Source organism: Bombus pascuorum, chromosome 11 (assembly GCF_905332965.1).
Source record: "Bombus pascuorum chromosome 11, iyBomPasc1.1, whole genome shotgun sequence".
NCBI lineage: Eukaryota > Metazoa > Arthropoda > Insecta > Hymenoptera > Apidae > Bombus > Bombus pascuorum.
Genome location: NC_083498.1, coordinates 10,387,217 through 10,414,615, shown reverse-complemented (window position 1 = coordinate 10,414,615; position 27,399 = coordinate 10,387,217). Strand labels below are relative to the sequence as shown.

At 42.7% G+C, this 27,399-nt stretch overlaps 5 protein-coding genes across 7 annotated transcripts in view; all 5 read left to right on the top strand.

Annotated features, from left to right (window-relative positions):
- Positions 1 to 27,185, top strand: part of LOC132911854 (peroxiredoxin-like) — a 147,524-nt gene extending 120,339 nt beyond the window's left edge. Inside the window, exon 4 of the mRNA XM_060968854.1 lies at positions 27,175 to 27,185. The gene's annotated coding sequence lies outside the window, so the exon portion shown is untranslated. The remainder of the gene's footprint in view (positions 1 to 27,174) is intronic.
- On the top strand, positions 134 to 3,355 carry LOC132911672 (uncharacterized). Of its 3 annotated transcripts, none has more exons than XM_060968444.1 (5): positions 134 to 272; positions 1,366 to 1,505; positions 1,735 to 2,038; positions 2,128 to 2,321; positions 2,479 to 3,354. In XM_060968444.1, the coding sequence occupies exons 2-5, from the start codon at positions 1,388 to 1,390 to the stop codon at positions 2,853 to 2,855; spliced, it is 993 nt and encodes a 330-aa protein (XP_060824427.1). In that variant the 5' UTR covers positions 134 to 272; positions 1,366 to 1,387; the 3' UTR covers positions 2,856 to 3,354. The 3 variants fall into 3 exon arrangements, with proteins under 3 accessions (XP_060824427.1, XP_060824428.1, XP_060824426.1); XM_060968445.1 differs by lacking the exon at positions 134 to 272 and adding an exon at positions 947 to 1,130 and having other exon boundaries at positions 1,379 to 1,505; positions 2,479 to 3,355; XM_060968443.1 differs by lacking the exon at positions 134 to 272 and adding an exon at positions 952 to 1,130 and having other exon boundaries at positions 2,479 to 3,352.
- LOC132911994 (uncharacterized) lies at positions 9,370 to 11,758 on the top strand. The gene is made up of 3 exons (XM_060969058.1): positions 9,370 to 9,651; positions 9,966 to 10,482; positions 10,830 to 11,758. Exons 2-3 carry the CDS (start codon positions 9,975 to 9,977, stop codon positions 11,183 to 11,185), a joined length of 864 nt encoding a protein of 287 aa, XP_060825041.1. The 5' UTR covers positions 9,370 to 9,651; positions 9,966 to 9,974; the 3' UTR covers positions 11,186 to 11,758.
- On the top strand, positions 15,621 to 17,810 carry LOC132911850 (uncharacterized). Its single transcript, XM_060968848.1, has 3 exons — positions 15,621 to 16,248; positions 16,330 to 16,446; positions 17,080 to 17,810. The coding sequence occupies exons 1-3, from the start codon at positions 15,792 to 15,794 to the stop codon at positions 17,346 to 17,348; spliced, it is 843 nt and encodes a 280-aa protein (XP_060824831.1). The 5' UTR covers positions 15,621 to 15,791; the 3' UTR covers positions 17,349 to 17,810.
- Positions 23,522 to 25,340, top strand: LOC132911849 (uncharacterized). The gene is made up of 3 exons (XM_060968847.1): positions 23,522 to 24,188; positions 24,273 to 24,375; positions 24,491 to 25,340. The coding sequence occupies exons 1-3, from the start codon at positions 23,724 to 23,726 to the stop codon at positions 24,823 to 24,825; spliced, it is 903 nt and encodes a 300-aa protein (XP_060824830.1). The 5' UTR covers positions 23,522 to 23,723; the 3' UTR covers positions 24,826 to 25,340.
- Positions 27,186 to 27,399: the final 214 nt, after the last annotated feature.

The following is a 27,399-nucleotide window of genomic DNA, read 5'->3' as shown; positions in this document are numbered from 1 at the left end:
CGTTCGTCGCTCTTGCTCGTCCCTCTTTGTTCAAAACCGCCCGGTTCCGGTCCTATATCCGGGGACCACTTTCACTTTTGATTTTTTTACGTCTTCTTTTTCCCTCTGCTCCCCCGTCAACCCACATCCTTCCCCTTTCACTGTACCCCGTACGAACGCTCGTTCATATAAATGAAGTGATCAGACGCGAGCGGATGCATCGCATTGCTCTAAGTTCATCCTCCGGTGTTATTAGCTGTAATCTCGTTCTATCCTGCATCTCCGTCGAAAAGGTGAGAATCGCGCTCGCGACTGTAATTTGCGTAGTCTCTTCCAGAATGATATTAATTTGGCAGTGCAATTTTGTTGTTGCGGTTGAAGTATGACCGTTGCGGTAGCCTCGTGATAAGATTAATATTTTTGTACCGGTTTAGTAAACGAAAAGTGGTTTGGTTTAAAATAATGGAACGAATCGTTGAAATTTGTTTCGTCGGTGGAACTTTGTGGTCACTGGGTTGCGGACTAAAAACGTATCTTTACGTAGGTTCTATTCTTTTGGATTTTTATAAAAATATAAATTTGTACAAATCCCGTAGTCTGAAGATCGCGCGTAAAATTCGTATGGAGTTAGATTATTATGTAATTGGAATTATAAGGAGATGTAACGTTTACATAGATTAAGGGTTGCGATATCGATATACGAGTCAAATCTTCAAAGTTGCATCTTGCAAAATTCCACGAAATGTCAAGATTTAACGAAGATTTATTTTTTTACAAATATGCAATTATTTGTAAAACAACAAAGGTTTCCACGAGTTCGTTCGACGTATTGTAGAGTCGAATAGAAAATGAATCATAATTACGTTTGATGGGTGGAAAATTTGGCGTTCGATCAAAGAGAGTGCGTGATCGGCGTAACAAATACTATGAACACGCGACCGGAATACAAGGTTATGGACCCGGTTCCTTTGAATCAGGACTCCGGATTGGTCCGTCGAGGTAACGGCACTTCGATATCTACCGCGCGGTTACGATCGAAGTTGGTCTCTGCCAGACACTCGAGTGCGGTTCGTGAATCACGACCAGTGTTCTTTTTTCCACTAAATCGTGAAACGATGTCGTGCCGAGATCCAGTCGGTTGATGGAGTCTGGTAAGAGATAGCTATCGATTTTTCATTCGAAATTATTCGCCGTTGTCTGTTTTTGTTTTTGATTGTGAATCGAACAAGGCGCAGCTATTTTGACAGAACGCGAATGGCGCTACGGTATCCGTCAATAATTCGTTTGTTCGTTTTGGTTCTTTGTTTCGTGCGAATGACGTATCGAGGGATATTATTTGACGAGCGTTTCAGGTGAAACTGTGTCGATAAAGAAACGTGACTGCAGGTACAACATTCAGGCGAGAAGCATGCGACTAGTGCAATTGCTGGTAACACACGGTCTGGTGCTGTTGTTGACGCTGTTGGTACCCTGTCTGTCGGTTACCTTCGAGGATGGAACTTCCGATGAGCGCTCCGAAGCGCGCGGTAAGATATTTCATATTTGAAATAAAGAATGTTTACTTTAAAATTAAAGTATAAGTTAATTTATAGATATAATTTTGAGAAATATCTGTCGTCAGTTTGCTAGAAGAGTGACGCGTTTAAAGAACCGTCAATGTTGGGATATCTGTAAAATTAAGTTCAAAAGCAAGCCATTTGTTAGAATAGCAACGCTATAATTATTATATAATAATATTTGAATTTATAATTGCAGAGAACCACGTGCCAGAGCCGCAAGAGCAGGTCGTTTTCAATAAAACGCGTGAAGGTAAAGGGCTTTTCGACTGGATCGGTCTAGGAACAGGACGAAATGTAGATCCATACATAGCGAAAATAAATCAAGGTTGCTTAAACGGCGACCTGGCGGAATGTTTCAAATCTCAGGCTTTGAGTTATTTCTCCGATTTCTTTGATCACTCTCATTACGACCTGAATGATTACGTAAAGGTCGTTAGGATGTCCCGAGACGTGGTACAAGAAGTCAATCGTCGACCGTACGAATATTCTGGGGAACCAAGGTGAAATTTATTCTAAGAACGTCTACGTAGTTTCCTCTGAGATCGATACGATGCAAAATTTCTTTTTACTAATACTTTTATCATTTCAGGTCTAGCGACTCTGAATGGGATCAACTGATGAAATTTGCTCTTAGAAAGGCGGAAAAATTCGTGAAAACTGTGGCTATCGAGTTGCACATCCCTTCCGAAGAAACTGGAGAAACTGAAGTGTACGCTCCACGGTTTTTGGATGAAATTGCCGACGAAATTGACACTCTTGAGAATAAAAAAGACACTCTTTTCTGTGAGTCCATCTCCAACAAAAATTGTATCCCCTCTTCACCTTCGATACTAATTAGTACTATTATTAACTATCTATATAACATTATCCATTTATATAACATTATATCATTATAATACTATCATTACGCATATTATTAACTCCATTTTTTCCCTAACAGCCCGCCATCACTTGAAGAAGCTCTTTATCCCACTGCTCATCGTACTGAAGCTTTTCAAATTGAAGTTACTCCTGTTTCTGCCTCTGATCCTGGGTCTAGCGTCTTTCAAGAAATTCCTCGGTTTCTTAGCCATTGTGATACCTGGTCTGATTGGATTTTTCAAGTTGTACAAGCCACTCACGCAGGGTTATCATCCACCAGTGTATAGTCAGAGCGGTATAGCTTATCCTCATTACAAGGAAAATTCCAATAGTTATCCTTATCCTGTACAGGATGACCACCATGGTTTCGAGTATGCAAGTGGATATCACAGAGATAGCGGCGTATCTTTCGGTCAGGATCTTGCTTATCGAGGCTATCGGCAATACCAATCGTAAAAATACTCAATTTTGAAAAATTGTTTTACATGACCCTTCTTCGCTCTCTTTCTTAATGTTAAAGGACCTGATAGTATTATGATATTTGCGTTGATTATAACTATTTCTATCTTTATGTGATCGCGTTAGAGTCTTTGAGATAAGAAATTTTTGAGAAACTCTAACTCATAAGAATTTATACGTAAATTTTCGATATGAAAATTTACGACACAAGCTCTCTTCCTAGATTAGAAATTATATTGTGCTGAGACGCGTTGCCATTTTTGAACAGCCTGGTGTACAAGCTCTAACTGATCAGCCATGTTCTTGGTTATAATAGGCGAAACTTTTAATTGATCTATTAAGTTCTGTACATATTACTTAAGTGCGAATGTAGATACTTGTATGATCAGTGGAAAGTACCATTCTCATGTTATACGTGTACTATTATTTATTGTGTACGTTGTTTAGAGGTTTGTAAGCCTAGCCTAGCTTTATAACATAATTAGTTGTTATTAATAAATTGAATCGTTTTCTGTACGAATTTCATAACTTGATATCATTACTTATAATTTGATAAGTATTATTTATAATACAAAATTATATGACCATAAAATAGAATATTGAATCGTATTTCGATATTAATGTCGACATTAATAAAATTTCAATATTAATTTCGCCAAAAGTATTTACATGTCTCCATTAATGTAAAACAATTTCTCTGATGATAACGATGCTTCTGTAGTTGTTTTGGTGTTGGATTACGATAACAATCCAATGAAATGGAAATTGCAATAAAATTGGATCATTGGACATGAAAAATGAAATCTTGACCAGAGGTGGAGCAATAACATTGTCAATTGCAATTTTCTTAGCTAATAGGTATAATGAAACGAAAATAATGAATAGTAGGTCGACGAAGAAATTCATCGACCTGACTCGTTTAACTTTTCTATTCTTTATTTTTGTATCACGTTCATGTGAATTAATGTTTACGTTTATTATAAGATTGTCAAAATCTGTTAGTTTAATCAAATCTTCTATCGTTATCGTTCTATCGAGCATCGAATATCTTTCTCAGTGGAAAATCGCTCGAGAGCGGTCTTGTACAACGTTCCATAAATATCACATTACCTTGTTACCCTTTTTTCTTCATTCCTACAGCTCGTCATAAGTTTTTCGAGCCGGAAGTGGCTGAAAAATAAGGTCACGACACTACTAATATCGTACAGAAGATCACACTCAGTTTCTGATTTTATAGATCTTGCACATTGATATGAATTACGATGTTATTGAGTAAGTACGAGAAACGAAGAGAAGCACGCTACTTCTCACAGTTTATTGCTACTTCTCTCTTTTGAAATATCCGAGGCTGTACTCATAAATAATTAGCAGCCAGTCTTCAATGCATAGCCAAATAAAAATCTACATTCACGACGTTAAAGCCTACTATAAAAACTTTGCAAAGTATACCGCAGTTAATCATGTAAATATAAAATTCAGACTTCATCTTCTCTTCTTTTTTTCTCTTCTTTTACAATAAATTATGTAACTTTAGATGACCAATTAAAAGTTCGAATTTATTACATTAAAATCTGACATCGAAAGCTCTGTAAAGCGTAGCTCAATGAATTATTCTACGAATAAAATTTCTCTACGTTTCATCCTTCGAGTTAGCAGAAAATAGTGTGCCATCGAAAGTCGTGTTAATTGTCCCATCGATAATATTAATTTCCGCGTTGTCGCTTACATTACCATCCCTTCCTTAAGACACAATTTCTCTCGTTAACATTTCCAACGTACTGACAACGGAGAAGCAGTGGAGTTACAGTAATAATAGTCCCGATCAAACGGCAAGCTCTTCCATTCGACTCTTTCACGTCGATGGACGTTTCAGCGTGGTTCACGCGTCCCTTTCCTCTTTTCTCCGCGCGACAATCCCGTGACAAGCGACTCGAATCGCGTGAAAATCTTGTCGCAAGGATCACGCTTGATTTTTTCTCTTTTTCTTTCCTTCGTACGCTTGAAAAGGAGGAACAAGCATGCACGCGGCAACCGGTTCGATGCGATTCTCACTCGCGATCCAGAGAATCGGATGGAACGGACCTGTTGACCAAGTGGCCTCATTCGATCAGAAGACCGGAAGCGGCCCGCCGTCCCCAGCTAATACACGGAAAACACGGAAAGTCATGGCGTATTGCCTGGCAAAAACAACCGATTTTGCAAACCAGTTTGTACGAACGATGAAATCCCGCATTTCCGTTACACGTGCGACACTCGATTCCTCAGATTCTTCAGGGTGGTCGAAGAGTAGCCCGATTATGGAGAATTAATCAGAACTAAATGTAGGTTTGACTGAATACAGTTTTTATAATCATTCAGATGTCTTTCTTCTTATGAAAACCGCGAGAGAAGAACACGGCAAGTCACACTTTCCACTTTTTTTTCTTTTTTACAGAGAAGCAATTTTAAAACTTATTTATGTCGTCGATTAATCTCACGTTACTATTTACTTTTGTCGAGTATCTTGAAAAGAAGTCGCGATCGCCGTTTCCGATCCGTTTCTGCGGTCGCAAGCGCGAGTCCTGAAAGACGACGGATCCGTTCTACTGTCGTTATCGATCCTTTCATCCGGAATTACGATCCAAGTGGCGCGTCAACCATCTGAACGCGTGAAAATGCTCCTAGTTTCACTTTTAAACGACCGACCATCGATACAGGACGACGTCGCCTATACGAATCTCCTTGATTGATATTGACGACTCGAAATCAAGGTCGTTGATGGTCTTTCGATCGAACAGTGGCTATCGTGACCTTGATACGCACATGGATCCGAAGGGGTGGCGCGGAGGGAAGCGAAATTTCCCGTACGGCACGGTCGACCGAGCCGCGGAACCAAGTCGCGCTAAATCGCCGATACGAACGGTAACGTGCAAAGGAAAAAAAATGAGGGAACAAGGTTACCTGGGAGAAAGTTAACGAAACAGGTAGATATCAAAGGCACTCGAGCAATGCAAATCGACGAGGGATCGCACGTGATCGTACGTGATTTTTTGTTCGATCAGGTGGAGAATTAAATTCCTCTTCTGTTAGCTAGCTAGCTAGCTAGGTCTGTTCCGGAGAACGGTTCTTCGTCGATGAACTGAGATCTGCGATAGGAGATGTTGAGTGCGATATGATGTATATGTATTTACGTACGCGTTGGATGAATGAGACTTTGACACGAAAGTGTGCCTGCTTTTACCTGGTAGATTATAATTGATGTACCTTCTGGTTATTCTGGTTCGTTAGTCGAATTTCGCGAGATAGAACGCGGAGCTTTTAGCGTAATAGACATTTCCGAAAGACAGATGTACCGGACACGGTTTTCTATTAGATTGTCGTGGTTGGTCTTGGCAGAGATATTAATCGATGCTGGCAATGAAATATTCCTTCGCATATCTGATGGCATTTCAACGTATAACTGTGTCGGCCTGCATTTTATCACATTGTACTCCCTCTTTTCTTTACTTTTAGTATGGGAATTTTCGTTTTACGTTTCTTATCACGATGAAATCCGTGATATGGAAACAGTATGGAGAAATTTATGGCATCTACAAAGGTGTATAAAATCAAACGCACCATATTGGTTACAACATTCATTAGATAAAACACTAATCCTAATCTAGGCTCTATTTCTTCATTTCTACTCATAAAGATATAAATTTGCATAAGCATTCCTAGTATAGTCATTACCGGAGAAGTTTAAAGATGTAATAATTCGCAGAATTCACGTAAAATGTAGGTGAATATAAAATATGTAAAACGTAGTACTCGTGATGCTATGTAATAGATGTAGCCAAATATATTTTTACGAAAACCACTTGGGCTTAGCCATTTTCATAAAAATACGAACATGCAGGAAAATCCAAGTAACGAAAAATATCTATTAGTACAATATGAGGCTCTAAATTGAACTTGTGAATTTCTTTGAAAACCGGTCACCCACGCCGTCTGGATGGCAAGAAGGCCCCCGGTTCTGACGAATCGTCCGATTGGAATTCGATGTAACGGTCCGTACCAAAACACCTTCCGGGGACTGTAAGATCGAGTCGACGTCGAATAATCGGTTACCATATACGATTCCACGGCGGCATACTTTTCGTTGTTTTTTTAACGCCGGTTGTTTCGTCGCTCGGGCCTCCGGCTAGTTTAGGTTTCGTCATTTCTGAACGGTGTCCGAGTTTTCGGCGGCAGGGCGCTGAAAAATGGATAAGAAATATAGAACGACCGGTTGACGATGCGTCCAACGCAATTTCAAGTTTGTAATGTAAATTGCAGAGCGAATGATACTCCAGTGGCTCGTTTTAAATTTCGTAGGTCGATCGCTGGCTTGGTAATCGAATTAAAATTCTATCGCTGGGATTTAGTTTCACTGTGTGATTTATTGAGAGGTTGACCGATTATCTTAGCGAATTTGAATATTTGAAAGTTGGTAATATTAGAAAGTTCCAAGTCCAAATAATTGCAACGGTTAGAGTAGTTGATATTTTAAGCACTTCAACATTGTAACAGTTTAATGTTTGAAAACGCGAAAACGTGAAAATTTGGACGTTTGAGATACAGATGTAATTTTCCATCGATCTACTGTTCGATAAGAAAGATCGTGAATGGATCGCTTGTTTGCCGTCCGCGAAAACAACTTGTATCAGAAACCATTCTCGGTTCAAGAATGAAAAGCGGATATCGTTGTTTTTCCGCATGCTTCCTCCCCTTCTCTCTGGCCGATCCGATCTCGACCAGACAAACCCAAGATGAACTCGCTATATCGCTCAGCGATCGTTCCGTCTCGGAAATAACGTTAAAAACGACTAACTGTTCTTATACAAAACTATACATCATTAGAGACGGATATGCAGAAATTCTAGCTCCAACTTTCTAGCATAATTCTTTCGAATCAGAAAAATGTTTTAATATCTAGGAAAATATGTTTAATACACGCGACAGATATCTTTCATTTCTATTATCTATCTCTGTATAAATAGAAATGAATCTTCTATCTAGAATTTATTTATCGTTTTAGTTCAAAAAAAGTTAGGTAATCGAGTTTTTTAATTATTAATTATACCTATGTGGCCAGGACTTGAATTTTTAAAGGACTTTTTTTTTAAACATCCTAAGTCGAAGCTTTTCTTTCTTTAAGAAATCAGGTGAACAAAGTCACCTGCACAAAGTTGCACTGTCTCACGAGCACACGGGGTTCGAACTTGGCACACTTCGTCACACACGCCTTCTTCCTGGCGTAATTGTTTCTTGTTACGGCACGCGGTGCCGCGATATTTACTTTCTTTACGAGCGTAATATAACGCTGGCCCGTTGCTTTCTAGCGTGTTTTTCACCTCGATTCGAGTTCTCGCTTGCCCGTAGTCACGGAATCGCTTCCGTGCACGTGTCGTGTCATTCTTTTGTTCGTGAATTCATTTTAATTGCCGGTATAACGAATCAAGAGGAAAAGTCGGGAAAACTGACGAGAAATAAAAAGGTCGAGTCGACGAATTATACGAGTAAAGAGTCCGTGAAATGGCATTGATAAATCGTGTTTTCCCCGCGAGTTCCGATTTCAACTGTTGTTTACGCGTCCTACGTGCGTGTTCTACGCTCTCTGCCCGAAAAATCAGTAGGTGAAAAGATGAGCGATAATGATCGTTAGCCGAATACCATTTATACCCGGAAAATGATTATGTTTTCAGATTTCCTTCGATATATCCAGATCCATAAATTCATATTCAAGCAGCGTACAGTAATGCCAAGTTAACGTTCAAACGACTCAAATTACCACCCGGTTAGCATCCGAATCTTCTCGTGTAAAATTCATCCCTCGAATTTTCAATTAACAATTCTTGAAACCTCTGAATATATAATCCATAAATTATGATCCGTAAATTAACATTGAAAAACAGTTCAAGTACCATAGCCAAGTTAGCGTTCAAGCGATCCAAAGATCATGGACCAAACCCAGCCGTAAAATACTCTATCAACGACCAAGATTCTAAATAACTATCATACGCTATAAACAATATTATCAGCGTTGGACAAACTCAATCAATAGCTCGACGCGAAAGATCGTGATCGAGACGTTACTGATAGCATCGACGGATCTTGTCGCAGTTATTGCGCCCGCAAGCGGCTGCTCATTCGGCCGCTGGCGTGCGTGCTCCACATCCGTGACACGGTTCTCGCGGTGGGTCGTGGCTGGTCCCTACGCGTCCAGGAATCTGCGCGTTTGTGTACGTAAAACGGCAACAAACGACTCGACGGCGGTCGATCTCCGTCGATGGCGTATCCGAAGGTGTCCGGCAAAGGGGGAACCAGTTTACGGATAAGCGAGCCCTCGCCTTGGGATCTCTCGGGTCGGTGCTCTTTTCAGCGAGATCGAGCCGCGTAGAAGGAGGTAGTTCGTACACGATGGATCCCACCACCGGGTACCGAGTCGACCAGTCAGCCAGCCAGCTCGTATCAAAGGCAAAAGTGGGCACCACCCGCCCCCGTGTATGCTGTAGGTTTCCGCGCCTCCCGTAGGAAGGTGGTGCTTGTGCAGCACGTTTTCGCATACGCAACTTCGGCCTGTCGTCTAGGTATATAAAGTGGTTGGGGCGAGACGACAGGTTCAGAATACTCGCTACGCTCGATCCACGCATCGGGTGACACCACGCCGTCAAGGGACACCTCTGACCAGCGATAAGCTCAAACAGAAAGGGACAGGCAAGAGGTGCCGTCTCTCGGTAGCGTGCCCTCGACTTCCAGCTTCCGTTCTCCTGATCAGTCGATCGAAACATTGGTGGGTACCTTCATTCCGCTCATCTGTACCTTTTTCTTTATTTTTTTATCGTTAACTAAGCGACTAGTTTTATTCCTCTGTGATTTTTGTCTCTTTGTTTCGAAGTTTCGTGAGAATCCTATATTCCGGTGAATGGAGATACGTTGTTCGCCTTACTTCGAGTCGATGATGTAGTTAATTAATAATTCAGAAACATTCCTCTAGAGACAAACTTAGAATTCATTGCTTGTCAGACTCGACAAACAGAATTCTTGACAGTAGGTCAAGGAAGAATCGAATTACTATTTATAACTAAATTGTATGTGTTTTTACAGAGAAGCAAGATGAAGATTATCCTGTTATTGTTGCCGATCTCGTGGCTGGCCATGTGCCTGGCGACACCATTGGAGAAGCTCGATAAGATCAGCGTGCTCGAGCAGCAGTCTGTGACGCTAACGGATCGGGCCAAGTACGAGGAGGAGCTGCTTCGAAAGCTTAACTCCAAGTGCTCGCAAAACGACATGAGCAGCTGCGTGATGTTGAAGTTGGTTACCTACATGAACAAGCTACTGAAGAAGGCGTCGATCGAGCTGACAGACGATATCGAGATCAGAAAAACCAGCCAAGCCTCCGAGGAGGTGATTACGTTCGAAGCTGGCAGAAGCAACGACGATGAGTCTGAGGTCCTCGACCTTGTCGCCAACAAGGTGTATGCGTTCATCAAGTCTAGAAGCATCAAATGGAGAATTCTACCGGAAGATGACGTAGTTGTTTCCGCTTCGGAGGATGAGAACGGGTCGTTGAATCTTGGCTTGTCCATCGAAAGGGCGGACAATATTCCAGTGCAGGATGGTAATAATATTTTTGCTATTCATAGATAATAGACATTTAGGATGTAAAATTTAAGGTGGTGTTAGAAACGAAATAATCTTCTTTACCATCCAAAAGATTAACGAATCCATTTATAGAGAACTTTTCCTTTTCATCTCAGACTTCACGAACAAGAGATGTCTACCCTCGACACTTACATCGTTCATCTTGACTTTTACTCTCTGTTTTCTGATTACGTTCAAATACAAATCCTTCGATGTAGCAATCTTGTCACGCCTCGCCAGACTTTATTGCCATAGAAAGTCTTAAGCGTTTTGCCTTGCTCGTGGAAAGTGACATCACAGGCTCATCCAACATCCAACTTTCAGGTCGTGGAAAGAAGAACAATAACATGGGTCCGTTGATCGCGGCGGCGGTGCTGAAGGTCGGTCTGATCGGTGGTCTGGCCTTCAAGGCGCTCGCGTTACTTGTCGGCAAAGCGTTGCTCCTTTCCAAGATCGCTCTTTTACTGGCCGGTATAATCGGTCTGAAGAAACTGTTCTCGCAACAGAAACACGTGACTTACGAGGTGGTCGCTCATCCTCATCACACTTCCAGTCACACGTTGGATCACGGACACGGGGACAGCTATTCCAGCGGCTGGGCCAGAAGTTTCCACGGTCAAGGTCCGATTTCCGGGCAGACAGACGCTCACGATCTAGCCTACTCGGCGCACGCGAAGTGAGTCGAGGTGTTAGACCCGTGGATTCGAATTCGTGGTACCTGATGACACCGTCTGCCATCTGTTAGACCTTGTCAGATCCACTGATTCTTGCCAGCACTCTCTTGCCGTTAGATTTAATATCTAATTCCTCTCTGTCACCCATTTTTCTATCTTCTTCATTTGTTTTTATTCCTCGTCTCTCGATCTTTACCTTCCTACTTGGCCTTCTCTCCTACCTTTTTCAACGGTGATCTTCCATTCTTGACTGTGGACGGACAATAGACACAGACGGCATGCGACACAGTGTACTTTGCACAAAAAGAACTTAAATGAAGATCTCGACTATTTAATGGACTGCTTAAAATGACACGATGGCATAATTCGTGTGTATTTGTCGTTCTATCGACTTCTAGCGATGAATCGCATACTAGCGAGCTATTAGAAAGTCGAATCACGATCGTAGATAACCGACGGACGAACGAGACGCTCCCATAGAAACGGAAAATCACGGACGCAAGAAAACGGACTGCCGCATACTCCCTCTGTAACTATACTTTATTTATCCATTAATTTATGATTAACTTATTCTCCTGTTCCACCATCACTGGATGCAGATTGTACAATAATGTTATGTTTATGTTATATTTTATTTGTATAAATAAATATTTATTGTTTTTTTTATAAAACATGTATGTCTGGTTAATCCTGTGTAAAAAATTAGTCCGTTATTTATTTTCCTCTTGTTCTTTGAAAGTAATTAAAATAATAATAAACAAAAAGTAGTACCGCATGTAGAGAGATAAAAAAGGATCATTGAATTCTGAAAAAATGTTTTATCTAATTTATTATCATCGCTTCCTGGTAAAAGAGTCGTGCGAGTTTTCGTTCTTCGCGTATTTTCACGTAATTTGAAAATCATTGCGAGAGAGACGAGTGACACACAATTCAATTATTTCTTTTCCCAACCAGAAAGGAAAGGTAAGTTGTTAATTGTGGACCATTAGCTTGAATTACGGTACTTGTGAGCAGTGATAGAAATTACACGTTTAGATACACGTGTCATTTTATCATTATTTATTACGGCTATTATGCACAGCAATTATGATTAAATCCGAATAAGAACGTGGCAACGGAACTCGTTAAGTAGCTTCGCTAAACAAGATTGCCATTTTTTCTAGCGAACTTAAGAACGAAAAAGGATATTCAATTCGACGCAAGTATTTCATGTTCACATTCTTGAGGTATTTTATACTATCATGAAAAATTAACGAACTAAATGGTTCGTTATCCTTGGTCTGTTTACCGTTTAGAAATCTAAATCGAATCCGTTTGAGAATCTTTATGATTTCACTAATTGACAGTTTACCGGTGGAGTGTAATTAAAAATGTAGGAATGTTCATTCAAAACATTTGGATGGAAAACAATCGTCGTCATTTATTTCCAGTATATAAAGTACACAGAGAAAACTTAACCGTTTTAGAATTTATTTATGTACGATTAGACGTAGCATCGACTGTATGAAAGTTGGATGGCGTATTTCTAGCTGTTCGATTGTAAAAATATGCCGAATGTCTCGTGGTATTCGTCACGTCGTGCTTCGCTTTGCGGAACTTAGCGGGACTTTAACATCAAATGTGACGACGACGTCGACTTATCCTAGAAAATTAATTTAATACCATCTTTCTTTTTACAAGTATTTCAAATTTCTAAATCTATCAATTCACTGAAAATATCTTCTCGATTGCTCGAACAAATAATTGCCATTTCCTCTAAAAAATAAAAATAGGAATTAGCATTAAAAAGATATAAAAATATGCAGGCTCTCCGTAACTTTCAAGTGAGAGATTTTTGGGAAAAGTTTAAAAATTACTTTTCACCGCCATCGTTCGCTAAAGCATAAACGTTCTCAGGCTCCCATACCCCAAATTGTCGACGCCTCGAGGCGTTCCCCACCCTGAGGATTGTCAACTTTCGGAGATGTCAAAGATCGGAACGAAGGGAAAACTACCGGAGGACCGCGATGCACAAAGTATCTCTCTCTCATTCGAATAAGTTGTCCTCGTTTCGCGGTAGCCGCTTTCTCCACCTCGATTGGGAAGGATCGGAAAGGAGACGAAGGCTTGATAAGGGACACTCAAGAGAAAGAATCTCTCTATCCCTTCCTCTCTCTCTGTGACATCAACTTTCGGTTTCGGGTACGGGAGAGAGGTGGCCGTCATCGTTGACCCAGTTACCGATGCTCGTAAGTCGGAAAAAATCGACACGTGGGTCAATCGTATCGTACGATCACGAAAAACGACGAATTAATTTTTCAAATTGGAGATTCAAAGTTTATACGATTTGATCAAACTGTTATATAATCGAAATAGAAAATACGTCTTCCAAACGTCCACGATATACACTTCCTGATTATTTGTTAATTATTCAAGTTGGATAATTAATTCAGCGTTGAGTTAATTTTGATAATTTTTTAATCGGAACGAAATGTCACATATTCCACGTTAAAGAAATTACAAACGTTTGTTAAAAGTTAATATTTTAGCCTGTTTTTGATTATCGCGTTGTGATCGTAATTATGATACGTTCCTCGATCGAAAATTCGTGGCCTGGTTTCTTTTTGGAAGCGTGTTTTCGCCGGATTCGGAGAAATTCGTCGCGAGAGGAGAAAGTATCTAGATGTATCGATCGGATCTTCTTATTGCCGACGCAGGAGGATGTCGAAGGAGCGTTAACGGTGTCGACGAGTCTGTGAATGATCGATTGCTCCGTGTCGACACACATTTCGCCTATCGAAAGGAGAAAACGTCTCCGCGATAAATTCTAACACCCTCCCTACCACTACGGTAGATTACAGAAGTTTCTGGAGAAACTTGGAATCGATTAAATGCTGTTAGCTTTTTTATCAGAGAAACGGGGACACTCGTGAATTTTATCGAGATAAATTCATATGCCATAGAACCGTAACATTTAGAACTGACGTTACAACGAAATTTATGAACATTTCAAACGAAGATATAAAAACAAACTAACTTAATTAAAGATCGCTATGTCGATACATTGGGAAAAGTAGTTCTAATGATTGAAATTCTAGGTGTATGGAACTTTAAATCGAGAAGACTAAGAGTTACTCTGACAGAGATCATAAGTGACAAAATTTCAAAGGAAATCTCGAACGAATTTTTCGGAAACCCATAGAATTCCCACCTAGTGCAGTATAATTTCATAAACTTTCCATTATTCGAGAATCCAAGGTATACACCTCTAAACTATCGCAAAAGTTTTCTCCCAGTTTCCCAGTTTCAAGCGGCGGAACCTCGCCTTCGTCCTTGAAGGATCCGCGAAATCCAAGCACGAGAAACGTTCGCGCACCCTCCCCATTCCCTCGGTAGCCGATCAATGTGAAAGAAGAAACGAAAGAGAGAAAGAAACGAAGAGAGGAAGAAGACTCGAATCGATCGCGAATCGTCCCATGCGATCGTCGATCGGGTTTCAAGGATACACGATCGACCGTGTGGCGTGGCGTCGTGGCAAGGAACGAGCGAATGATTTCGAACCGGGCCTAGTTATACCTACCAGCCGGCGTTACGTATATGTATACCGTGTATCGTTCGAGCAGCACACGAAGGGAAGTGGAACAGAAGAGAAAGGTATGCGCAGAGATGAACTAGTTTTGTTCGACGATCTGGCCCGGTGCCGATCGAGCCAGACCGATCGTTCCTCCCGCTGGTTCCGTCTGTCGGAACCAGAAACAATCGTCGTTTAGAGTCTCACGTGATTATCCTATCGCATTCACGGTGTTACGATGAATTTCCCGGCCGATGGAAAACAGACTTCATGGTTGCTAATATCTGGCGCGGACGCGAGAGACTCGCGTGGCTCTGTCTGTTAATTGCATATTGAAAGATGAACAACGAGCAGGCACGCGCGCGTATAGAGAGATTCGAAATCGGCCACGTTCTCTTCTGCTCCACTAAAGCACGGAAAGAGGGAAAGGAAGTCGTATCCGGAGACGTCGGGCGGGCGGGGTACGATATCAGAAGACGCTGATATCTACTGATCTAGAATAAAAGAGACGCGAAGATGAGAGGCATGGGATCCGGCAACGGAGGGAAATCGAGAGGCGAGTGAAAGATGAACGGAGATAGGAAGTGGAGGCGTAAGCTCGTGTTGCGCGAGCTAGTCGCGCCTGCTCGCTCCTTCGCTGGAGCGGCCTCGCAGCCAACCGCGGCGTAACGCTCTAAAACGCTTCGAAAACAAGAATTAAAAAAACACAAGCTACGAGAGGATCGGCCGAGCGAACGAAAAATTGCAGGCTAATGCACACGGCCAACAACACGAATAAGAGAATGGTCTCTGGCCGGTCTCGAGTGGCGATGCTCTCGTTGCTTTTTTTATAATACAATCACCGACCGGCACGTACAACTATATAAATGAGATTTGAAGACCGACGAGATGCAACACTCGGACCTCCGCCGTAGGTTCCGTAGCACCTCTAATCTCTCAGCGCGCGCCTGTCCGCGAATCGTGAAGTTTGATTGATATCGCAACAGTTTGTTACTTTAACGGACGTTTTACTAGCGGACCGGAAACTTCGAATCGAGGATCGACGTGGTTACGATCGACACTATGGATTGGTTCAGGAGCGCGTCTATACGCGGACAGCAACGTCGTTGCTTGGCCCTCTGTCTGCTGATCGTTTGCCTACTTTCTACCACGAAACAAGCCTACTCCGCGGACGCCAACGATACGAAGGATCCTTTCAGCGGATTTGCGACCGACTGCTCCACAACGGACTCTAAAAACGTATCTGTATCCTGCTACGGAGTCAGGATAGTCAGGAAGATCATGCAACAGCTATTAGAGAAGTCTAGCAAGGAGCCTAATATCGAGATCTTTGATGGCGTCAGTTTGGTCGAGGTACCAGGAACTGGTCCCATTCGTAAAGGAAGGTTCATGAAAGGATTTGGAAATATGGGAACCCTGATGCAGTTTTTGGAGGGAAGAGAACTCAGAATTAAGTTGCCAAGCTTCTTGCCGCAAAATATCGAGACTGCCCTCCAAGAGAGTCTACCGGCTGATCAAGGTTGATCGCAGATTCCATTTTTGGGACGATAATCGTGGTTTTACGGAGTCGGATATTTGACAAATTTTATTTCAATTTCAGCCAGAGCAGGCGGTGGTGGCGGATTCGGAGGCGGCGGATTCGGAGGCGGCGGTGGTGGAGGTGGCGGCGGAAAGAAGGGCGGCAATGGCGGAATAATGCTACTGGCGTTGATGATGGGTAAAACGATTCGCTAAATATAATATGTTACAACTTTAGATGAATCCTTGGATACATTTTTATTCTGTAACTTGGACAATTTATATTTTTTTGAAGAGTTGTAAAAAAAGTATCTTGTCTCTTGTTTGAGTAGTATCTCGCAGTCTCTCGTTTCGAAATCTCTAAGTTTTGATAACTAAGAATAGCTTTTCCTTTCTTTTTAAACTGGAATTAAATTAATCATAAAAATCTCTAGATTTCGATCGTACCGTCTGATACTAGTTTCCTACTCGAATAAAAGCTCCAAGTTCACTCCATCAAACTCGAATCTTATTCCTCAGCATAGTTAAAAATGTCTGCTTAGATTTAATCTTTAGAATCCGAACATCGAATCCATATTTCAACTTTGGAATCTAGGCATCAACATTCACAGAGATATTTATCCATACATAAATCTGAGAAATCCAAGCACCAACGTTTACATAGGATTATCGATCTACTTTCAGATTTCAGGATACAAACGCGAATCTCTACAGAAATATCTATTACGATCTAAATCTCAGAGTCAAACGCTAAACATTTTAAATTACGCCTTATCCAGTTTTCCGGATCTCGAAAGCTGACTATAACTAATAGCATTTTCGTGATTTCCAGGCAAGATGATGGCGGCGCTAGGATTCGGTGCTCTCGGTTTGCTAGCCATGAAGGCGTTGATGGTGTCGGCACTGGCGCTCATGCTCTCGTTGATTGTCGCCGTGAAGAAATTGGCGAGCAGCCACGACAGCGGCGGTGGACATCACGTAGTCTACGCGCAGGACGTCGGTCACCATCACTACCGGAAGAAACGGTCCCTCAGCGAGGAAGACCACGATCTTCCGTATAGGGGCTACGCGCACCTGTTCGGTGATTCGCGGGTGTCCTGATCCAATCGATCTTCCACACACGTACACAGAGCCGTTCGTCGTAGATCTTCTTCGAGAGTCAAGCCGATACAGTATAATTAAACCGCGTTCGAAGAGACTTTACGAGCGTGCCGCGAGATACCACACGAGACAAGGACGGCCATTCTCAACAGTGACAATGACATCGACACGGTAGTAGTGACAGACATGACGGACAGAATGTTAGAAAGTGACGCTTTAGAGATTCGTTTTGCACGTGAAACGCGTATACACGGTATAGTGATGAAAATGTAACGATCGGTTGTGGACCACGATGATCATGGGACGGAAAATCGACGACACGGACGGACGCTGAAAAAACCAAAGTACACCCTGTCGAAGCATGTTTATTTATTATTCTTCATTCTCTACACACTCATCCATTCAGCCTCTTTTGTACTATTTATTTATTGCGCAATCGAATAAAAAGTATCCAACTAATTACCTGACCAAAAGTTGGCGCGTGTGTTCCATTCAACCAAGTCACCCAGTCAAGATAGAAAAGAGAGATAGAAAAAATATCTTCGTAAATTCCATCTATTGGAAGAAAATTCGTAAACGAGAACGATGGACCAGATGTGTCGAGGATCTATCAGTCGGTAGGATTCGATCGAGTGTAGGAAAATCGGGCGATGGAATCGGAGCCGATCGAAGTAAGTGTGCCAACGAGTCGCCATACCGTGCGTTGCATATTTCCTTCTGCCTCGTGCTTACGATGCTTGAAGCTCGCGATTAAACTCTCTAGTCCAGTCTATTTCTAATCGAACGGATTAACTAGCATAAAGCGGTAAATAAACTTTGTGCAAAGGATTCTTCCTGACCGTTCGTAATCCGGATGTCCGTGTTGGTGGGACGGTTCTGGGTAAGCGTGTCTCGCAAGTAGCACGACGCGATTGTGTAAGAAATCGTGCAAAGTGAAACGTTCTTCGAGGAACTGAAGCCTTTAAGAGCAGTGTAATCCTTAGTGTGATCGCAATTACCATAACCGTCGGTATTAGATCAGCCAGATGTTAATTAATGATATTCGTGTATCGATTTAATCGTTCGTACCTACTTAACGAAACAACCGTGAATATAGTTTATCGTTCTTGCGATTCGATCGTATATACGAATACGATTATTCCTTGTCTGGCATTTAAAAAAATTTTCCATGAAAATCGACTCGGTTATTGGTTTGGACGATCAGTTCCTATCTTTGGAAAATTCTTCGTGACGCGAGTTTCGATACGGACTGTTTCCTCGCAAGAGAAATAGCGACGATCGAAACCGCTCAGCGGTCGATCGAGTGAATCGGCGCAGTTTCACAGAGCTCCTCTTTCTATGCAACTTCTCCTTCCCACTCGGGGTAACCTGTTCCCCTACTCGACGTGATTTTCTTCAAACTAGGCTCGTTCTCCGAGTTCTTCTCCTCGACGGAGGTCTGGAGGGAGGAAAAGCGCGTTCGGGGGCCGAGACCCACTGGCACACATTCCGGACGATTCCTTTTTTACGTCTGAGATATCATAAAACGGGGGAAACGCGCTGGTAATCGACTCAGATCTCGCAGTGATCGCTGCGCAACGCACGGATGATGAACCGATGGCGGAAATGCAGCCATTCTTCGTCCCGTCGATGTAATCTTCTGCTATTAATATTGAAATTTATTGCTACATAAATTTCTCGAGAATTTCTTCGTCTATTTAAAGATGGATTACAATTTATAATTTCACTCTTTTCCTTATTTTTCTGTTATCGTGGACATTCATAAACTTTCTCACTATTCATCGATGGGTTAGGTATATTTCTTCTTCTCATTAGGAAATAAGTTACGTACTTCTCTATCGACTTTGTATGTACATAGAAAACTCCTTCGACCGAATTCCTCGCTCATTTTTATTCACTCGACTACTACCATAAATTGCGATAGATCACGAACCGGAATAAATTTTTTCTTTTGTTGAAATTTTATCTTTACTTACTATACCCGCAACGTCCTCTGCTTTCATTTTCGTCCCTTTCTTGCATTCGACAAACTCCTGTCGGTCATCTGGCTTTATCAAAATCGGCACGTAATTCTCGGTCTGCTTTCGTTTTCTTTCCCCGCCCGGGGACAGGCAGCGACACGGCGATTAAAGTTTTGTAGCGCCGTAAACTCGAGCGCGACGCGTCTGACGTCAGCTGCATCGCCAAGGGAAAACGAAAGTTAGAACGTTTTCGTGAATGGACCGGCAAAACCGCGACACATCTCGTTTCCGAATACGAAAGGAGCGGAGTCAGGTCAATGGATCCAGCAAGTTTCCTCTTCTTAAAATTCTACGCGACATTTTCATCGATATTACAACATCCAAGAACACCGAACATAAAGAAAATACTTTAGTACGAAAGAGTAGTCCGTTATATTCCACGCTCGTTATTGATCGAAAGAAAATTTAAAATTCAAATGCGACGACGTCGACCGATTTTACGAAGGCGCGCGTGTCGACGATGACCTATCGTTGCTCTGAATAACCTGAGATTCCTGGTTGAAGTGTTCATGCTAAAGGTACTATAGAATGGAAGTTGTTTAATTTGAAAATAGAAATATTTGTAGCTCCGTAAGTAGCGCGATCGTGTGAATTACGCCAGTGACGAATGCGAGAATAGAGGATTAACGATTTGATATATAGAGGAGGATATAGGAATCTCGAATTCTTTCAAATCTTCTGTTGTGGAATTTTAAAATTTCTTAAGGAATTTCCGACGGAATTTCTAACGCGATAGCGATGCCGATTGATCATTTGAACTCAGTTTCGAACGACAAGAAACTTAAAATATCGCCAGATGACAGTAATTGATCGAAACGTAAAGATCTTAATGTGCAAAAGCTTAAAAGTTCATAAACCTGATATTAACTAGCGAGAAGAAAAGCAGGTGGATCAATGCACGTTCGTCGACGATTCACGTCGGATTTGTGTCACGAGAATAAAGGTACGTTACGGAATTATAGAATTACAAGTTCTCAAAATCGGTGACTCATTCCAAAAAGTGGACTATGCGAAATTCTTCGACTCTTTCGTTTGACCAACCTTGACCCCATTCTTATTTAATATTTTCTATTTTACTGTTACAAGATGGAAATTTCATTTCCTCCGAACGCTTCTTGCAGCAATGGCTACGGAGAACATAAAAACTTTACTTGGTACAATTTTCCTGTTTCTTACCGACCGACTTCGTTGTCGTCTATCTTTACGAGAAGTTTGCAATTTAGAAGTTCGTCGAAGTGCAAGACAAATCACAGGGAATTTGCAAGAAATCTTGCGTGCACGATGCGTGCTGTTCTGGGTTAATACGCGGTCCGCCATTAGCAGACGAGTGTCATCGGACGTTTCTCTGGTTTGAGTGAAACTTCGAACACGTATGCCAGGCGAGTCGAGTCAGAGAGAAACGTTAACGTCCAGGCTAACGTGTGTGCGCTATGACACTTATTTCGAGTTCTCGTTTTTTTGGAATGTCGTTTCGCGTATCGTCGAAAAGAATTCGTGAAAGGAATCGACAAAATCCGAATATTTCGATCTAGACGACAAAACGTCGCGTTTAAATGTAAATATGGATATGTTATTTTGAATCGCTATCTAAATTAGACACAAAACTCCGCAGCGTTGGAATGGTAATAAGTCAACGTAAACACGAAATAAAATTGTAAATGAAGGAAACGAATTTCTTCTATCCTTCTCCTACGTAGTCAAACCGAAAAACTTTGTAGGTCGCATCAGCCATTCACGAAACATTCCATTACGATGTGACACTTCGCTCGTCAAATGATCGCGTATCAAATCAATTTCTATGCATGGAATTCTTCTTACGACTATTACACCGAGCGAACTATCGCGTGTCAGCATTTTCAAGTCCCCTGGAATTACTGCTAAAACTGAAAGTGGCTGTACTCTGGTGCGCGAGAAGCTTGCTTGCCCTACTGACACTCTTTTCAGCACTCTCAAGCCTTAAAATGTATCGTTAAATCCTTCCTTCCAAATTACGCCACAAACGATTTTCTCAGACAAATTTCGATAATCATTCAATAGCGACGAAGACGCTCGTATTCCCTCCAACGAGCAAACTCGAGGGAAAACGCACAAAGAGGATACGAGAAGTCGTGGAGACTCGGTGAAAGTTTACATAATACGTTTAACGAGAGATATCAGGCACACCTAATTTCGCGATCCACGTTCAGATCATCCGAGCGTTCCTGTAGACGCGATTTTATCTGCGGTTGGGCGTGTCTGTTCCTTTCTGTTGCACGCCACGAAGGAGAAACCTTCATTTTACTTTTGAACGGCTCTCCTTCTCCACGAGAACGAAGGATCGACGAAAGGATTCCGACGCTCGAGAAAGGATGAATGAGCACTGACGTAAGATCAGTCGGATTTCCTTTTCCGATCCGGTCCCTTCACCGTCATTGTGCGGGAAGAAGTCTCGTTTTATTAGTACGACCGTCGCGCTCAGCAATTATGTCAACGCGACGTGTCGTGTTACGCGACGCCTTTGTTTATTCCCTGTTTCGTTCTAACACCTGATTCGAATTTGAGTAATTAGTATAGGGGAATTAATATATTCAAGCTATGGAATATAGAATATAGAATTATGGAGATTTGATCGGATTAAAAATTATGTGCCGGCAGGAGATTAGGAAAGTGTCCGATCAAACAGCCTATTGTATTATTCGTCGCGAAGGAGATTAAGAAGTTACTACTATACCGATGTTATGGGTGATTAAAAATTTTGTGTAATTATTTTTACTAAATAAAAATTACAAAAACGTGACTCCCTAGCACCTGTATACAAACAGAAAAATTCTTTTATGCAAATTCGAAAAGCTTCTGTAGATAATTCAGCACATAAAGAATAGAAGCAGAACATAAAGGAAAAACACGAATAAACGTGAAAAGATAAGAATACAAGATGAGGAATAAAACTGGAAATCGAAACCAAAACTTTACAAACGTGTAAGTACTTTCTAAGATGGTTGTTACGATTGATTTCCCGGATTTATCCAACTTGTTCGACGAGAGTGTCGGTGGCACGCGTTCGGAATTCCAATGACCTAGCAGCCGGTGGCCGGCACGAAATTCCACCGAAGGCACCTACACGCGCCGCTATTTCGCAACCGAAATTCCACGACCGCTTTGTAACCGCTTCAGGTCGGAAGGAGCGAAACGAAAACGACAAGAGGCGTGTTATCGACACAGGCTCGTGAGAGTCGCGCGGGGTCAGAGTAGAAAGTGGTGTCCGCGTGTATACCTCGTCTCGCGATGAAGGTCGGATCCGGGATGTTTGAACCTGATCTATACCAGTTTTCTTTCATTCATGACGATCGCGCTTCGCGATGATCACGAAAGGAGAGAGTCACGCCAATTTCTGACCTCTTCCTGCGGAAATTACGATCGACAACGTACTACTAGACTCTTCACTTACGTACACCAGGCACCGATACGATGAATTTACTGCTTCGAATCGGATGCACTCACTTGCACGTTTAGTAGGTTTAGTAGGACCTCTGTCTCAGTACAGCTCTGTGGTCTACGCCAATGGCTTCTTCGTTTTTATACCTTTTTTAATTATCTGCTGCGGTTAGTGCTATTAGCTCATGTACACGTTTTACCGCTCTCTACTAGCTATGGTTAATTGCTGGATTCTTGTTAATTGCTCCTCCTGGCTTCATAACACTTCTCTCAAGAGAAACCGTGTTAGCATGTCAAAGTATCGAACCATATGATTTTGTACATTTAGATCAATTTCGGCTTCAGATACGTAGTTTAAATCAATCGTCTTTTAGTCCAAGATTCTTCCTAAACCTTCAAACACAAGCCATTACCAACATGCTGGTGAACCACTAGCTGTAATTTTAGGACAATTTCTAAATGTAGGTCACCCTTATCTCAATCTACCCTATCTGCCTTAATCTGCCCTTAATTTCCCAACAAATTTCCACATGAAAGTTAACCTTCCGTGTTAAGTACTACGAGCAAACCATGGATGAAGCGTAAGGCGACAGGAGTAAAGTGACGTACGTGGTCGTAAGATGAAAGGGAACAACGGAAGAGAAGGTCTCTTTGGGCGTCCCACGGTCGTCCCGTATTCGTTGGTCGTGGGCAGGTCGCAGGTCGTAGCGGATGGATGGGCGGCTGTAACGCATGGAGGAACACCTATCCGCGTTCGCCGTCCGAATACTTTCGTCGGTTAGGCCGGCTAAACGGCCCGGACGGAACACGGCGACGCGGTCGAAACATCGTGACGACACTCCTGTATGGCAAATAGGAAGAAAAAAGAGACAAGGTGGGGCGGTGACGTGTAGGGGCGCAGAGGAGGGGCCCGCCAAATATAAGCTAAAGAGATTGCACGATGGACCACACGAAATTTCACTACCGACGGGACAAGCTTCGAAAAAGAGAAATAAACCCAATAGCCGTGACACCGACCGTTATATTTCGTTTTCGTGCTTTGGACTTTCCGTTTCGTTGTACGAGAATCATGAAGATAATCGCCGTTGTGGTTCTAATATCAGCCGTTGTTCTGGCCGCCGGACAAAGCTTGGAGGATTGTCTGCAGAGCGACAGCATCTCTTGCGTGCAGAAGAGCTTGTACCGGAAGGCGAAGGAATTCTTCGACAAGGACAGCTTCGAACTGTTCAGTGGTGTTAGCTTGGTGAAGAGCGCGGACAGTCAGGGAAGAAGCTCTAGGACTAGTAAAGAGTTGATGTACGAGCAGGAAATCGACGCGGCTAACAGTGTCACAGATAGGCAGAGTGCTCTCGAGAATTTTGTCAGCGAGGAAGCTGGAGAGTTTCTCACTGGTCGCAGTCTTAGGGTAAATAGACGACCGTCAAGAAGATTATTTGTATTTATCTTATTCGATATGAGATATTTGACGTAATATTTATTCGATTCGTAGATCAATTTCGCTCCTGTTTTTGAAAAGATCGGAGAGTCTGCCCGTGCCATCAGTGACTCTGCACCGGAAGAGATTCGCCAAGCCGTCAATGAAGTCGTTGAAGGTACACACACGTATATATGTACCTTTAGTTGGCAACAAAATCCATATTATAAAATCTGTATAATTAAAAAATTTCACGAGATCCTTCGTTTTTATTCTCTCATTTTTATTCGTAGGTCGGGGCAGGAAGAAGATGCTGAAATCGATCTTGCCTTTGCTGATCGCGGCGAAAGTGAAAATAGGAGCCCTCGCTACTCTGGCGTACTTTGCCATCGCTCTCATAGCTAAGAAGGCCATCCTCGCCTCCCTCGTTTCACTTGCCATTTCTGCGTTCATCGGCTTGAAGGCACTCTGGTCGAAGAATTCCGATGTCACCCCCTACAATGGGTGGAACGGCGGCAATGCTGGATGGTCCGCGCCAATTGCGAGCGGAGGATGGTCTTCCGGTGGCTCCTGGGACGATTCCCACAATTACGGACAGAGCCAAGCGTACTCCGGATATCATCACTAATTTTAAACTAGATCTATTCGTGTAAACTATCAGTTTCTCCCTCTTTCCCTCCCTCCTCTTCATTTCCTCTTATCTCTCTCCTTTCCCTTTTACTTTCATCCTTTCTTCTCATCGTCGATCCAGAAATTATGGAATCATCGATGAAAGTGTCGATAATTAATGGATCGATAAAAGCTATTTATTGTTTATTTATCCAATTTTTGAATAGTTAAGCGACCACCATCCCGTGGTCCCACGTGTAAATAATGCTATCGTTGTAAGGGTATACGAATGGAATGGACAGACAAAGGACTTTGGAATCAAACATAGAGGCTAGTCGCGACGCTTCCGCATCAATCCGGGGCTCGTTCAGGAGTGACCAATGTCGCTCGGTACCATTTTTTCTTCCCAATCGCAGCCGAACAAAACAACATCTAGTCCAATACGATTTAGATGAACTTCGTTGAATTACTCCTACCTGAGAATCATTGTAATACTGATGTTCAGCAGTCAAATACAGAAGTTGTAGAAAATTATATGACACAACGATATTTTCATTCGGCTCTCCCCTCTCCGCTCGTCCAGCGAATCTTTTCCTTAGAAAGAGATCATTCATCCGTTCCTCGAGAAAAGAAGAAAGGAAAAATCGTTCAATTATCGTTGATCGAAACAAAAAGCAATCTATCAAATTGTCGAACGAGTTTCTCATCGTCGAAAATCTTCCCGGATCCACGGCGAAAAGAGAAATCACTCGCCGACTTTCCAACCTTCCAAGAACCTCCGAAACTGACTCGTTTTTTCTCTCTCTTCTGTTCGCGTGTTTCGCCGGCGAAATTTCAGAGCTGTCGGCCTCGAAACCGGCCCCGCGCGTCGCGAAATCCAGCCGACGCAACGCTGAGATGGAAATGCCAGATGGTTATCGCGATCGAGCAGCGCGCGACGGACCACAGCCGAGGGGAAAGTGCACCGGCAAGGTGCACATCCGGTCGAGCGAGACGCACGACGACGCGCTAGAGCTTCCTCGCGAGACACACGCGGAGGTCGAGAGGCCGAGGCTCGCGTTCGTCATTCTTAATCGGGTCGAGAGGACGGACATTCTACTAAATCTTCCACGACCGATGTCCTTAAGTCCCAGATAGAGGAGGAAAATGAGCGGCTGGAAAGGAGGTTGACGCAAAATTGCCGTTTCTTCCGTCGTCGCTGGTCAAGTCGCTCCGGGGCCCGCCAGTAAAAATCCTTTTTGCCGAGGCTTTCTGGGCCAACGTTCGACGTGCGACCCACAGGCTGATTAGTGGTTGCAGCCGCCGACCAGGCGCGAATGTAAAACAGTCACGATTCGTACGATGGATTGCTCGAGTTTTATTGTTTGTTAATGTCACGAGCTTCGACGTGACTCTGGTGCTTTGCTACTAAACATTCAGACTCGACGAGAATCGCAATATTTCTAGAAACGAAGAAGTATAATTCGTCCCGTGTATGTATACGTTTCCTTTTTGAATTATAAAGATCGACGATCTGCTCGCAATTTTCATTCGATATTCGTATTGAATATAAATTGCGTATCGGGGAAAATATCAGTTGGCGATTAAGATAATTAGTAAGAGTTATGTCAAAGGATAGAACCGTTTGATAGAACGAAGGTGAAACGAATCGGAATAGCAAGAACACGAGTGTCACGGCTCGTTACGTCTGGCCGTACCGCGACAGGATCGCGAGAGATCCCAAGGAAAAAAGATACGGAATTATTTTGAAAGGAAGAGGAGACTTTCGTTAGTGGCGAAGTCACGCGGCGAGAGACACGGTGCATTAATCGCGACGCGGTGTTGAGGCAACTCGTCTTTATTCAGGCTGCTGTCTCTCTTTCCACGATCAAAGTACATTAACCACCGCGAACGCAAGCTATCCTGTTACAATCGTTGAAACATCGTCGAAAGATACGGAACTAGTTCCAATTTCTAGAATCGATGAATCAACAAAAAGAATCTGTCCATTTATTATCAAAAAGGCATCGGCAGTGTAGTATATTTTTATTCGTCGACGTGTACCCAAGACCGCCGATCCTGTAAATCGTCCAATTTTTTCGAACGTGGGGAGCAAACGCGAGCAGAAAAACCGGAACGCGACGTCCGTTAAGAAAGAAGGGCGTCGTAGCCAGGGCAAACAGAAAGGAAAAGAACGAAAGAGAGGAAAGAAGGAAGGAAAGAAAGAAAAAGCAGCCATGAAAATTGGCGCTGCGCCCCGCGCGCGTCACGGATCTGCAAGCGGATGAATAGAGGCTTTCTTTTGGATGTCACAAAAGTGGAATTTCACCTTGTGCTCGTAACGCGAGAGCCTTCTATCTCATTATTAGAGAGTCGTAAAGTGGCGGAGCCGAACGAACGGCTTTGCTCGTATCTAAATCTCGGTACGGTTCTCACGTCACGATTAGCCCCGGCAGTTTCTCATGCGTCACTGGGTTACTAGATTCTCTCTGGTCGCCTGTAGGTTTCCTAGTGCCTTATTAGCCGCATACCGGCCCGCACTGTGCGCCGACAGATGTTCGTCCACATCGACAGGTCACCGTGATTCGAATCACGCTAGCCCTTGTAAAAATCT

Coding starts and splice junctions, on each gene's coding strand:
- LOC132911850 (XM_060968848.1), top strand. CDS start 15,792: ATGGATTGGTTCAGGAGCGCGTCTATACGCGGACAGCAACGTCGTTGC. Junction 16,249..16,329: donor GAGTCTACCGGCTGATCAAG/GTTGATCGCAGA, acceptor TTTCAATTTCAG/CCAGAGCAGGCGGTGGTGGC. Junction 16,447..17,079: donor GCTACTGGCGTTGATGATGG/GTAAAACGATTC, acceptor CGTGATTTCCAG/GCAAGATGATGGCGGCGCTA.
- LOC132911672 (XM_060968445.1), top strand. CDS start 1,388: ATGCGACTAGTGCAATTGCTGGTAACACACGGTCTGGTGCTGTTGTTG. Junction 2,039..2,127: donor GAATATTCTGGGGAACCAAG/GTGAAATTTATT, acceptor TTATCATTTCAG/GTCTAGCGACTCTGAATGGG. Junction 2,322..2,478: donor TAAAAAAGACACTCTTTTCT/GTGAGTCCATCT, acceptor TTTCCCTAACAG/CCCGCCATCACTTGAAGAAG.
- LOC132911849 (XM_060968847.1), top strand. CDS start 23,724: ATGGACCACACGAAATTTCACTACCGACGGGACAAGCTTCGAAAAAGA. Junction 24,189..24,272: donor TCACTGGTCGCAGTCTTAGG/GTAAATAGACGA, acceptor TTCGATTCGTAG/ATCAATTTCGCTCCTGTTTT. Junction 24,376..24,490: donor CGTCAATGAAGTCGTTGAAG/GTACACACACGT, acceptor TTTTATTCGTAG/GTCGGGGCAGGAAGAAGATG.
- LOC132911994 (XM_060969058.1), top strand. CDS start 9,975: ATGAAGATTATCCTGTTATTGTTGCCGATCTCGTGGCTGGCCATGTGC. Junction 10,483..10,829: donor CAATATTCCAGTGCAGGATG/GTAATAATATTT, acceptor TCCAACTTTCAG/GTCGTGGAAAGAAGAACAAT.